The following is a 14,313-nucleotide window of genomic DNA, read 5'->3' on the forward strand; positions in this document are numbered from 1 at the left end:
TAGAACCCAGTGCCCATATGGGATGCCGGCGCCGCAGGCGGAAGATTAACCAAGTGAGCCACGGCGCCGGCCCCTCATGTACATGTTTTAAGACAGTCAGTGGTAGTCCTTTCTCCACTCCTGTCGATCAGCACACTTGGACTGCTCCACCTCCCCCAGCCTTCTTGCCAGAATGGTGGACACACCGCCCCACTGGACCTATGCTGCCAAGCAGAAATGATGGAGGCAGGAGGGCCAGTCATACAGTTAAGTGAAATTAAAAAGGTGACTTTTGGGATTTTTTCCACCTCCCCTCGTGCTTTGGTCTCTTCCGGGACCCTAATTTATTTTGAGAGAATGTATTTATTCCGCAAGTGTTGAAACTTGAGTAGCTTAAATTCCTTTCAAATTACACTTGAGACACATAACGAATGCCCAGGAGGTAAACTAGTCAGCTGCCCCTTCCCTCCACGGCATACCTCGACCGCTAGCCAACACCTGCAAGGACTGAGCATGCAAACACAAAGCAAGTGTCAGCCACTTTCAGTCTGTTTCTTCATTTCTGACCGTCTGTCTCGCCTTTCTTGCTTTCGAGGCAGGGACATTATTTCCTCAGTGCTTGGCTCTTGGTTAGCACCAAGGACAGACTGAGCTACCCAAGTCCCTGCTCCTGCTCCCCTCCCGGGGCGAGAAGGTGTAGTGCAGATTCCGTCCAGGACTGAAGAAGGAAGCTCTCTTGTGGTAAGTGTACCACAGGATGTGCTGAAACTGGGTGTCAGACCTACAGGACTTTTTAAGACAGCCTAGTTAAGGTTCACAGTGGTGACCCCCTCTTTAAGCCATTTCTTCTTGGGCCATCAAAAGTGCCTCACGGGGAAAGTTCGAGCAGTGCTAACACAGTAGAAAAGATGTCCGGGGCCAGTGCTGTAGCATAGCAGGTAAAGCCGCCACCTGCAGTGCCCGCATCCCATATGGGCGCCGGTTCAAGTCTTGGCTGCTCCACCTCTGATCCAGCTCTCTGCTATGGCCTGGGAAAGCAGTGGAAGATGGCATGCATGTGGGAAGACTCGGAGGAAGCTCCTGGCTCCTGGCTTTCGAACAGTGCATCTGCACCCATTGGAGAGTGAACCAGCAGATGGAAGACCTCTCTTTCTCTCTCTCTGCCTCTCCTCTCTCTGTGTAACTCTGACTTTCAAAATAAATAAATAAACATTTTAAAAAAAAAAAAAAGAAAGAAAAGAAAAGACTGTCCAGCAGTGTTGAACCTGGTAAGTACCAGGCCTGCTCCTTAAATACTGACTGTGGGGTTCCAAGACAACAGAGTAGGGAGGGCGCTTACTGCTCTAGCCCAGGAGAAGACAGCTTAAAAAAAGTGGAGAGAGTGTAGTCTCAGGGAAGAGTTAGGGAGAAAACTGCAGAGGAAACTCTACCAAAATTAGAGGGACACAGTAGACCTACGTGGAGGGTGTGAGTGCCCACGGCTCAGGACTCCAGCAGCCAAAAGACTATGCACCAGCACTGCAAAGTGAGTGAGACCAGACTGCAGCGGCCCAGGCCACTGGGGAAAAAGTGGCAGGAAGAGCCTAGAGGGAACCCGGCTCGGAGCCCTGTGGAGGAAAGTGTATCAGCCAGACTAGAGGAGAAAAAAAGAAAAAAAGGACGGGATGGACATGTTTCTCTCTCTCCGATCACTTTACAATGGCGTTCTGTAACAAGCCGATAGAGCAGACACCGTTTTGGACATACATAACAAATGTACCAGCTCACGTCTGCACCCAGCAACCAGCCGAGTGGAGACTCCTGACTCTGGTGGGGAGAACTAACAGGGGGCTAGGAGCTTATGGCTGTGTGAGGCTCCTGTACCAGGACTGTGAGAAAAGAAAAAAACTGAGGCTGTGTGGGAGAACTCACGGTGTGGCTGGGACAGTGAGCAGTTTCAGTGGGGGACTCCACAAGCGTGGGGGTTCCTGGTTACCCGGTGGGAGACATTGCCGGGGAACCTGAACTTACACTGAGGATTGCACAGATCCTTTGTGTGGTCCTTGGTCCACAGAGTGGACGAATATTATACCCACTGGGGTAGCACTCAGGCACCAGTCTCCATTGAGGAGAGGAGCTCAGTTGAGCAGAATAAACCTCCCTTCTGATTAAAAAAAGAGAGAGGCAGAGAAGATTTATCACATCAAACCTGGGTGTGTCATCTTAGGCACGCCCTTAACACTAGAGAACTGAATGGAGCTCTCTGGCCACACCCACTACAAGTCTCCAGAGATTCACTGAAAGCAGACATTCCACTTCTCTACAGAGTCATAGTACAATGATATGAAAGCCAGCACAGCATGTGTGCGCATGTGCATGCACACATTCGAGGGAGGGGGAGGGAGGGTGGGTATAGGGGGGAGGGTGGGAAAGAGTGAAAGAGGGGGAGAGAGGAGGAAGAAGAAGGAAGGAGGAAGGAGGAAGAAGAAAGGAGAGGAGAGGAGAGGGGAGGGGAGGGGAGGGGAGGGAGGAGGAAGAAGAAGGAACAAGAAGGAAAGGAAGAAGGAAGCAGAAGGAAGGAGGAAGGAGGAAGAAGAAAGGAGAGGAGAGGAGAGGAGAGGAGAGGGAAGGGGAGGGAAGGGGAGGGGAGGGGAGGGAAGGGGAGAGAGGAGGAAGAAGAAGAAACAAGAAGGAAAGGAAGAAGGAAGCAGAAGGAAGGAGGAAGAAGAAAGGAGAGGAGAGGAGAGGAGAGGGGAGGGGAGAGGAGAGGAGAGGAAAGGAGGGGAGGGGAGGGGAGAGGAAAGGAGGGGAGAGGAAAGGAGGGGAGGGGAGGAGAGGAGAGGAGGGGAGGGGAGGGAAGAGGAGAGGAGAGGAGAGGAAAGGAGGGGAGCAGAGGGGAGAGGAGAGGCGGGGAGGGGAGAGGAAGGAAGGGGAGGGGAGAGGAGAGGAGAGGAGAGGAGAGGAGAGGAGAGGAGAAGAGAAGCAACCAACCAGTATCTCCACAAATGTCAAACAACAAATGCACCAATCCAAGAAACAAGAATAAGGAAGACAACATCATGCCCCTGAAAGCACATGACACTTCAATACTAGATTGTGAAGATGAGGAGACAGAAGAAATGCAAGAAATGGAATTCAAAAAATTGATCATAAGATTACATAGAGGTAATCAGAAGCAAATGCACAAGCTACTGAAATCCATACAGGACATGAAAGAAAGTTTCTCCCATGAAACTGAGATCTTAGAGACATTAAAGAATGAAGAAAGTGTTAAGAGACAAAGAAGGGCACTACATAATGATTAAGGGATCAATTCAACAGAAGATGTAACGATTATAAACATTTATGCATTTAATTGCAGGCACCTGGCTATTTAAAAGAAATGTTATGTAGAAGTGAAACTGACACTATGCAAAGCAATGACTTGATCTTCCTTGTCCTGACTGTCGAGGAACAGCTTATTATTTTATTTTTTACTATTTTCTTTTTCTACTTAATACCATTGGTTGAACTCTTTACTTACTTTAACACAGTAAAGAACATAAAGACATTAAAGAATGAAGAATTCAACAGAACAAATAAAAAATGCAGTGGAGGGCCTTATCAACAGAATCGGTGAAGCAGAAGAAAGAATATCTGACTTAGAAGACAAAGCACAGGAAAGTATACAGGCAAACCAAAGACAAGAAGAGGAAATTAGAAAACTAAAAAACACTGTTGGGAATCTACAGTATTTTATTTAAAAAAAAAAAAAAACAACAACATGTGGGATCTAGGAGTTCCTGAAGGCATGGAGAAAGAAAGGATTATAAGGACTTTTTAATGAAATAACAGCAGAAAACTTCTCTGCTTTGGAGAAAGAAAGGGACATCCAAGTACAGGAAGCACACAGAATTCCTAATAGATACGACCAGGAAAGATCTTCACCATGACACATTGTAAGCAAACTCACCACAGTGAAACATAAAGAGAAGATTCTAAAATGTGCATGAGAGAAACACCAGATTAGTTTCTTTTTTTTTTTTTTTTTTTTTTTTTTGACAGGCAGAGTGGACAGTGAGAGAGAGAGACAGAGAGAAAGGTCTTCCTTTGCCATTGGTTCACCCTCCAATGGCCGCCGCGGCCGGCGCACCGCGCTGATCCAAAGCCAGGAGCCAGGTGCTTCTCCTGGTCTCCCATGGGGTGCAGGGCCCAGGCACTTGGGCCATCCTCCACTGCACTCCCAGGCCATAGCAGAGAGCTGGACTGGAAAAGGGGCAACCGGGACAGAATCCAGCGCTCCGACTGGGATTAGAACCCAGCATGCTGGCACCCGCAGGCAGAGGATTAGCCAAGTGAGCTGCAGCGCCGGCCACCAGATTACTTTCAAAGGATCTCCAATTAGATTCACAGTGGATTTCTCATCAGACACTCCACAGGCTAGGAAAGAATTGTGTGATACAGTCCAAGTCTTAAGAGAAAAAAACTGGCATCCCAGAATATTATACCCTGCAAAGTCTTATTTGTGAATGAAGGTGAAATAAAAACCTTCCGTAACAAACAGAAATTGAAAAAATTTGTTACCACCTGTCCAGCCCTACAAAAGATGCTTAAGGGTGTGTTGCACACGGAAACACAGAAACATGGGCATCACTACAAAAGAAGGTAAAGGAAGAAAATCTCTCAGTAAAAGATCAAAGAAAATTCAAAGTAAAAATGAGGAACATTTTTGGAAAAATGGCAGGGCAAAGTCATCACTTATCAATAGTCACCTTGAATGTAAATGGCCTCAGATTCCCAGTTAAAAGACACAGAGCAGCTGAATGGATTAAAAAACAAAACCCATTTATTTGCCGCCTAGAAGAAACACATCTCACCAACAAAGATGCACACAAACTGAAAGTGAAAGGTTGGAAAGGATATTCCATGCCAACAGAAACCAAACAAGAGCTGGTGTAGCCATCTTAATTTCAAACTATCAAACAAAATAGACTTTAACACAGAAACTGTTAAAAGAGACAAAGAAGGGCACTACATAATGATTAAGGGATCAATTCAACAGAAGATGTAACGATTATAAACATTTATGCATTTAATTGCAGGCACCTGGCTATTTAAAAGAAATGTTATGTAGAAGTGAAACTGACACTATGCGAAGCAATGACTTGATCTTCCTTGTCCTGACTGTCGAGGAACAGCTTATTATTTTATTTTTTACTATTTTCTTTTTCTACTTAATACCATTGGTTGAACTCTTTACTTACTTTAACACAGAACTATTCATAGGTGTTTAAATCCAACCGAAGGGATATCGCTGTGGCTCACTTGGCTAATCCTCCGCCTGTGGCGCCAGCATCCCATATGGGCGCCAGGTTCTAGTCCCGGTTGCTCCTCCTCCAGTCCAGCTCTCTGCTGTGACCCGGGAAGGCAGTGGAGGATGGCCCAGGTGATTGGGCACCTGCACCTGCATGGGAGACCAGGAAGAAGCACCTGGCTCCTGGCTTCGGATTGGCGCAGCGTCGGCCGTAGCAGCCATTTGTGGGGTGAACCAACGGAAGGAAGACGTTTCTCTCTGTCTCTCTCTCCCTCACTGTCTAACTCTACCTGTCAAATAAGTAAAATAATAATAATAATAATAATAAATCCAACTGAAAATTGATCCCAGTAAAAAATAAGAATGGGAGTAAGAGTGGGAGGAGATGTACAGTTCCCACAACTTACCCCTAAGGGTAAAGCTAAAGACTTGCCATGGGACTCCAAATCCCATTAAGCTGGGTGGTACTAATTTCATCTTACTAGTTAAAGTGATCATTTTAAGTGTGTAATTGATCATACAGATAGGAATAAGTGTCAAAGGGATCACATAAATAAGACCAAGTGTCTGGTAATAACAGTAGATAGAATTAAAAAGGAGAGAATGATCCAACATGGGCAGCAGATCACGCAGCAGACCCAGAGTGACAAATGCCCTAAACAGTGCTCTGGCCTCAGAATCAGCCCTTAAGACATTTGGATCTGGCTAAAAAGCCCATGAGAACATTCAGGCATGGAAAGCCAAGACTCTGTGGAAAAAAAAAAAAAAAAAAAAAAAAACAACCCTCCATGAAGGATCTCTGTGAGTGTGAACCAGTGGAAAAAAAGGGGCCATCAAAGAAGGAGGTACATTTCTGTGAAGGGAGGAGAGAACTTCCACTTTGATTATGGCCTTGTCTAAGTAAGGTTAAATAAGGTCAGAGTTTGTGAACTCAAGAGGCTTCCATAGCCTTGGCAGCACATGACAAGAGCCTCGGGTGATCATTGGCATCATAAATAAGAGCGTCAATTGTTAAATCAACAACAGGAGTCACTGTGCACTTGTTTCCCATGTAGGACCTTTGTCCTTAATGAGTTGTACTATGAGAATTAATAGTAAAACTTGTCTTCAAACAATACTTTATACTTTGTCTGTGTGGGTGTAAACTATTGAAACCTGTATGTAGTGCCAGTTTCTAGGAGTAGAACCTGTATGCATATATAAAGATAACTGAAAATGAATCTTAATGAAGAATGGGATGGGAGAGGGAGTAGGAAGTGGGACAGGAGTGGGGGTGGGAGGGCAGATATGGGGGAAGAACTGATATATTCCTAAAGCTGTGCCTATGAAATATATATTCATTAAATAAAAGCTTGCTAAAAAATACTAATTGTGTGACCTTGACCACCTGCAGACTGAGGTCACACCACTTGTGGCCTATCATTATACTACAAATTTCTATTTAAATGCAAGGTAAAAGTGATTTTTTAATGATATGAGTGGTTCAATTTACCATAAATTATATAGAGGCCCTGGAAAATAGACTCAGACTTCAAACAGTGTGAGTTCTCTCCCACAGTAAGGGGTCTTTCCGTCTGCTGCACTAAAAGGGATATGAGGCAAGGAGGGTGCCACACAGTTCTCTGTGGCCTCACAGAATGGAAAAAGCTAAGGGTGAGTTACTGGAGTTAAAATTATAATGTGATAGGAAAAAAAATACAGACCCTACTTGATCCCTTGATAAAAAGTGACAATGGTCCTGGTACTAAAAGAGGATGAAATTTCTTCCTGATTGTTCTAGACTAAGGCATAACAAGTTTGCTGCTTTGGCAACCGAAAGCACCTCCTGGCTCACCATCCGGACCAAATTCTGAAAAACAGAGCTGCCCACCAAGAAGTAGAAAATCTGTAACAGAGCAAGTAATGAGCCTAGACACCAAACTCAAAGACCACCAGAAGCAAGGCAAGGAAAGCGAGTATTACAGGATAGCAAAGAGGAGTACACTAATTCTGAAGTACAGTAGCAAACTACCCTATTTACCCACACATTCTTTGACAGACTCAAATATGCGAGGAAAAGTAGAATTAACTGTTAAAAGGGAAGTAACATTTCCAAAAGTCCTCAGCAAGGGCTGAGTGGTATCCAGAGGCTCCCTCTCCCTCCCAAAAGCAATCGCACACTGTTGGCCCAAGTGAAGTTGTTATTTGCAGAAAAACCTTTTGCACAGTCCATGAAACAGAGCTGGACAAACTAACTCCCGAGATAAGGACCCTGCAAACAGTTACAAACATATGATCTGCATTATGGTTCTTCTTGGACAAAATGATCTTTATCGGATTTTGTCTTAAGTTTCTCCAACTCTTGACATTTGAATATTCTTTTTGCTCCAAATGAATTCATGTGCTAGTAACAGCTTTTTGAAATAGAGACAGCTATAGAGATTATAGACGAATATTCATCTCCTGTTATTGTAACACCAGTCTAATTTTAATAAAAAGGCTAGAAGTCAAATCTACTTAAATTGAATCAAGAAAAAAGAAGTTCACTTTTTCTAGGAAAGCAAATTGATTTTTTTCCTTTTATTTCCTTATGCTTTGTAATGAAGGCAGTTATAAAACCTTTAAATAAATCTTCAAAGTGAACTATGTTATACAGTAATATTTGGCCTGGCTCTCATGAGCCATGTTTGCTATTTTACATGCATTCTAGAATGAGAATGCGTCCTCAGGTCAGACATTCTTCTAATGCTGCCTTTCTGGGAACAGAGAGGGCAAACTGGGTGCCCGTGTTGTCAACACAAAACGCTCGTCTCAGTTTTCTAAAACTGAAGCACTCAATGGGTTCTGTGTTTCTCACTTTTTCTTATTTGGCCTCTAGACTGCATCTGGGGTGCCTCTGATCATGTGAATCCCCCAAGAATCTGAAGCCCATCAGTCTATCAGTGGCAACCACTGAACAACAGAGTCTTAAGAACCTCAACAAGTCTAAGACCTGTGAGTTGCCTGTTAAATGGGAGCAACACGGGGGCCTGGGGAGGGAAAATACACGACCACTACTTACTTTTCAAAGAAATATCTGATGACCAGCAGGAGAAAAGCACAGGGAATCGTCATATATAAGTGGTAAGGTTTGGCAAAGACAAGTCCGTTGTGATCGTCGAGATCTGACCACTTCATTTTTGGAGGAAGCCAGAATCGTTCCAACCAGAACCATTCTTTGAGTGTCTGAAACATTCTAGAGAAACAGAGAAACACGTTAGACTCATACAACAAACACTCAAAATTGAGATAACAGTGAGCAGCTTCACCCAAAATACCTAACTTCAGCTAAAATACATGAAATTAAGGCAAACATGGAGCTCTATTTTTTAAGTAGGTTTCATGGCCCTTCATTGTATCAAACATGAATTGCTCTTCAAATGCTATCCGAGCAATTGTGGCGATGGCACAGCACATGGAAGTTTAACTCACCACTGTGCACAGTTTCAGCAGAACGTATGTGAACACTGTGGGTGTATTTTCCTATTACAAGGCATAAAGGTTAACAATAGGTCTACAATTCCAACATGCCACAAGTCAGCCTTCTGAAAGCTCCCAGTATATACAAATCTTCACCAGGACCCCAGCCACGTCCTAGGAGACAAAGGACAGGCACGTCCAGATTCATCTTACAGCAAAGAGTTCAAAGTAGCCCAGGTCAATAAATGCTTAGGGAGATCTTATTTGTGTAGCACTGTGTGAGGCATTGAGGACACAGAGATTAACACGACAGAGCTCCAACCCTGACAGCCGGAGAGTCTCAGGGGCACATCAGCCTTGAACAGATAACTCCGATGCTTTTTCAAAAACAGTCCAATAAAAGGGGGCCGGCACCATGGCGCAGTAGGCTAATCCTCCACCTGCGGTGCCAGCATCCCATGTGGGTGCCAGTTCTAGTCCTGGCTGCTTCTCTTCCAATCCATTTCTCTGCTGTGGCCTGGGAAAGCAGTAGAAGATGGCCCAAGTCCTTGGGCCCCTGCACCCAGGTGGGAGACCAGGAGGAAGCACCTGGCTCCTGGCTTCAGATCAGCGCAGCTCCAGCCATTGCGGCCATTTGGGGACTGAACCAACATAGGGAAGACTTTTCTCTCTGTCTCTCCCTCTCACTGTCTGTAACTCTACCTCTCAAATAAATAAATAAAATCTTTTTTAAAAAAGTCCAATAAAAAAGGTAAATGCAGGGTGATGCTGGGACAAAGTGATGGCAGTGAGCCCAGCCAGGAAGCATCAGGGAAAGACAACTGGAGCAGATGGCCCTGGAGATGCCTTGAACAATAAGTGAAATACAGAGGGGAAGGCAGAGAAATCGGGAGGAGGGAATGGCAGTTTTAAAGAGAGAAAGCACTCGGTATGTAAGTTTCCAGAGCACAGGATAACCTGGAATTAGACAGCACCTCTCAAGGTGGTTTAGGCTGTGTTCATTTTGATTCTGCATTCTGACCTTGAGATGGCCTGGTTTTATCTTCTAGCATTTAATCAGAAAAAAGAGTCCAAATGGTGTCATATTTGTAACAGGGAAGTCAAAATAACTCTATCAATACCTCCTTGCTTCAGAAATAAGACACATATGGAAAACGGGCAGCCCCGGTGCTGCCACAGTGACAGACGCGAGGTGTGGAATGCCGCTCTGTGGGGACTTGCCTAGGCAGCCCTGGTCTACTGTCCTGACATGAGTACTCATAGCTCCTCCTTTCCGAATGCTTCAGTCTGGACAGTAAAACACAAGGCGCTGAGGAGGGCAGGGCGGGGTCGCAGAGGGCTTGCACGTCCTGCCAGGACCTGGGACTGTCACTAGTGGACCTGCTGGGGAGGAACACAGTGGACAGGTAGTTCAGCAAGGTACTTTAGCAGCCAGGCCTTGTACGAGCCCACATGGTATCCTCACGCCAGTTAGAGGGGTATCCCTCCAGGCAGACACAGTTCTTCAGTGCAGTGGAAATGATTTGGGGAATAGACAGGGAGTTAGGGGAAATGAACTGGAAGGTTTCTGTCTTTTGGTCTCGCACTTCAACCCCACCCCCTTACATGCCAATCCAATACGCCCACTTTCCCATAATGCACCTGTGTCTCCAGGACTGGGCAGGAGGAAACACCATGATGAACCCATACAAGCTAAATTCTGAGTGGAGACACAAAGACACTCCCAGAGGACCTCACAGGCACTGAACCCTGCCCAGCTGTGCTGCATCTGTACATGCAGTTAGGGTACCGCCCTGCTCCACAGAGGGGACTGCTGAATGCGGAGGGTGCCTATTTGGACCGCCCTTCTTTTGCCTGCTGCCACACTTTCTCCTTGTGGAAAGTTCTCAGGCCTCTCACGGCGACTCCCTCTCCTCCCTGGGTTGCTTCGCCTCCTGCCTGAGTGTCTGCCCACTCTCCCCTTTCCAATAAAGCCTGCTCTCGTCTATGCACCTGACCAATGTCTCGCCTTTGAATTCGTATCTCACATGGGGCAAGGACTTGGAATAAGCGCTGGGAAACACATTCCTGCAACGGAATGAGAGCAGGATTTCATCCCACACGTGCCGGCCTCCGTCCCAACCCCTCCCCCGCCCCAGGCTCACACGCGGCAGCTCAGCTGGCAGTGGTGTGGACATGTTCCCGGACAGGAGAGCCTGGAGTGGAATCAGGGGCTGAGAGCAATAGGTAGATGCAGTCGGGAAGGGGAAGGCTGGTGTCAGAACAGTGGGGACTGAAGCTGCTGCTAACAGCGTGGTTCATGGGATCCAAACTGGAAAAGAATTAAAGGGGGGCTAGAGAGTGAGACGAGGAGGAAAAAGAAAGTCAAGGGGCAGAGGTCAAAGGAGCAGCGTGGCAGGCATGAGACGAGGCCCAGAGGGAGGGAGACAGCTCCAGCCACGGGGCCGCAGAGCCAGCCTTCTGGCTTCAGACGCGAGGAGGGGACCCAGCTGCAGACCACAGCCTTCAGAAAAACCCACACCACACCAAGGACTGAACCCTGGGAAGGGAACTCCCTCCTCGTCTCGCCTCTTACCCACTGTTCCAGGAAGTGCTCATCCGGCAGCCCCGGCCAGTCTCACCTGCACCTGCAAACTGTGTCCCTGGAAGCAGGCTGCCTTCCTCAGGGAGTGTGGCTCTACCCTACCTCCTACTTAGAGGGGAAGTTTCACTTACACTGTTGCAAAATTGGGCCAAGACTTAAAGATGATCAGCAAACTCTTTCTCTTGGGCTTTGGGCTACAGAAGGGAAAGGGAAGCTCACAAGTGAGTTGGGACTGACTGGATGTGGACCAGGGAAGAGCAGGAGCTGAGCGTGGTGTCCAGACGCAGGGATTAACAAGTGTCAGCAGCCCATGTGGTAAGGCAAGGAGGAGTCCAGCCCGGTCACCTGGCCATCTGACACAACTGACCGAAACAGGAAATTAGAGAGGTCCATTTAATTTCTCACACCCACGTATAGCTCAGGACAAGAGCAGGCACACGTCTTTGACTCCAACTGAAATCTAGCGTTCCTACAGGTCTTAGAAACCAGCCCAGGCCTGAGTTCCTCAACTGCATCAGAACTAAGCCCAAAGCTCAGGCAGAGATATCTTTCCCTAGAGCTTTGCCTCAGCACAGTCATTACCTTACTGGCCGCAAATTCAAAGGACAAGGACTCAGGGAATAAATAGCAAATGGTAGAGAGTGAGTTTCATTTTGTTTTTCTAATATTGTTACAATAATGGGTATACATTTCTTTTACTCTTAAAACACAACTGAAAGCAGTATAAATTATTTTGTCCAGTGTGAAGTACAACTAACCCAATAGTTTATATTGGCAATGTAAGAGTTGCTACCCTAAATAATTCCTTGTGCATTCTATGCAAGCGATGAATCAAGAGCTATTTAAATCATGTAACTTTAATTCTCAACAGCCAAACTCACTGAAAGAGAATAAGAAAGCAAGCCAGCCGGCGTTTCTTCTCCAGATGAAATGGGCCGGCGCTCTCCTCTAGTCCTCCATGCATTCAGTGTGCTAGTGACCAGGAGACTCCTCCGCTCTGGACCCCACAGCCTGTGCTCACCACGGCCAGAACCTCTGGCCGCCTTCAGCGTCCTCCGTCCCTGAGGCAGGCGCACGGGAGGGGCCTTGTCAGAGCTTTCCCAGCGCCCAGCCCTCACGGGGGGCAGGGGAAGCCAGCCCCGGGCATGGAGTTGGCACGATGCCTTTCTTGTGGTGAAGGCCAAGGCGCTCAATCTTCACCTGCAGCATCGCCAGCGGGATGCTCGTCTCAGGACTTGTGATCTGGAGAAGAGAGGGTTTTTCAGCAGCAGCCGGCGCGGGCCGGGGCAGCTACAGCCGGGAAGGCAGTTGTGGTCCCTCCGCGTTCTGGTCTCCTGGGTTGCCTGGCTCTAGCTGTCATCGCAGTCTGACCCACCGGCCTTCTGTCAGTGCTGTCAGTCGCCGCTGACACAGTCCTTCGTCTAAGACACCGAGGAGGCAGAGTTGGATTCCCCCGCCCACAGCAGGAACCCCGGCAGAGAACCCCGTGCCTTTCATGGCCGCTCCCGCAGGGAGGCTGAGGCCCTGCTCAGCTGCCTGAGCCAGAAGTGGCTCCTCGCAGGCCTTCCTCTGAAGCTTCAACCGCCTGCATTTCGGGAGGAGGGGCGGGCAGACTGGCATTTGCCAGTTTCTCCCATTAGCCTCTGACCTCAGCTTGCCGGCAACGGGCACTCACTCGTCCCGTTCCCTTCTTTCCCTACGGCCTGCATTTGCCCAGAGCCTGACAGTGGCCCTGACAGACACTGAATAAGGTTTTGTGCTGTCGCTGTTGCTCAGAGGTGCAGAAGGGGCTTCTAGCTTCCCTGATAACCTTAAAAAGACGCTCGGGGGCTGGTGCTGTGGTGTAGCAGGTAAAGCCGCCGCCTGCAGTGCTGCCATTCCATATGGGTACCGGTTTGAGTCCTGGCTGCTCCATTTCCGATCCAACTCTTTGCTGTGGACTGGGAAAGCAGTAGAAGATGGCTCAAGTCCTTGGGCCCCTACACCCATGTGGGAGACGCGGAAAAAGCTCCTGGCTCCTGGCTTCAGATCAGCGCAGCTCCAGCCATTGTGGCCAACTGGGGAGTGAACCAGTGGATGGAAGACCTCTCTCTCTCCCTCTCTGTCTCTCCTCTCTGTATAACTCTTTCAAATAAATAAATAAATCTTAAAAAATAAAAAAGATACTTGGGAGATGATGACACACATGAGGGAACTTCAAGAAGTTTGTGGAAAATGGAATTACAAGAAAGTTTTATTGCAAAATATTTTTTAAATTCATGCTTTTTGTTCATGACATGCCTTTTCCATGAATTTTTTGAAGACCCCTTCATATTACCTACCCAGTGGGAAAAGACGATACATTTATTGGGAACTAGGACTGGGATATCTCAACAATATCCAAAAAGGAAAGTTACAAAATATTGAAAAGAGAGATACCAGTTGTTCTTAAACACACACACACACACACACACACACAACACACTCCACAGTTACTGCTGTGAGAAGTTCCCAAGCCTTCACAACAAGGACAGACTTCCTCACTTCCTGGGCGGCCTCAGAAACCGGCTGACCCTCGCTAAACTGGGTGACCTTCAATCATGCTCACCCTCACTAAACTGGGTGACCTTCAGTCATGCTCTCCCTCACTAAACCGGGTGCACCTTCAGTCACGCTCTCCCTCACTAAACTGGGTGCACCTTCGGTTACGCTCTCCCTCACTAAACTGGGTGCACCTTCGGTTACGCTCTTGGCTCCACCCGGGTGCCTGCTCCGCCAAGTCAGAGCAGGCGCCAACGCTCTCCTGGACGCAGAGGTGCTCGTAGGTTTCCCTCGGTCACTCCCAGGCCCTTTCTTTCTCTCTTTGGATTGGCATCCCTTGTACATTCTTAGAGAACTGTGATTTTTATTTATGTAAAATACCTAGACGAATTATCAATTTTTGTTTATATTCAAGCAGCTGACACTATTTTTTAAAACGAGAAGTCTCTGCAACAAAAAGTCTCTTCAGTCACTCCTCTGTACCCGGGTGGCAGCATTAGGACCCCCCCACCCCCACCCC

General features: G+C 47.2%; 1 protein-coding gene across 2 annotated transcripts in view; it reads right to left on the minus strand.

Annotated features, from left to right (window-relative positions):
• Positions 1 to 14,313, minus strand: part of CERS3 (ceramide synthase 3) — a 107,915-nt gene that overhangs the window by 66,595 nt on the left and 27,007 nt on the right. For both annotated transcript variants that reach the window (XM_070053524.1, XM_070053523.1), the window contains exon 3: positions 8,292 to 8,465. In XM_070053524.1, the coding sequence (XP_069909625.1) occupies positions 8,292 to 8,464 (173 nt within the window). In that variant the 5' untranslated portion in view covers position 8,465. The remainder of the gene's footprint in view (positions 1 to 8,291; positions 8,466 to 14,313) is intronic.

This window comes from Oryctolagus cuniculus, chromosome 12, assembly GCF_964237555.1.
Source record: "Oryctolagus cuniculus chromosome 12, mOryCun1.1, whole genome shotgun sequence".
Lineage (NCBI taxonomy): Eukaryota > Metazoa > Chordata > Mammalia > Lagomorpha > Leporidae > Oryctolagus > Oryctolagus cuniculus.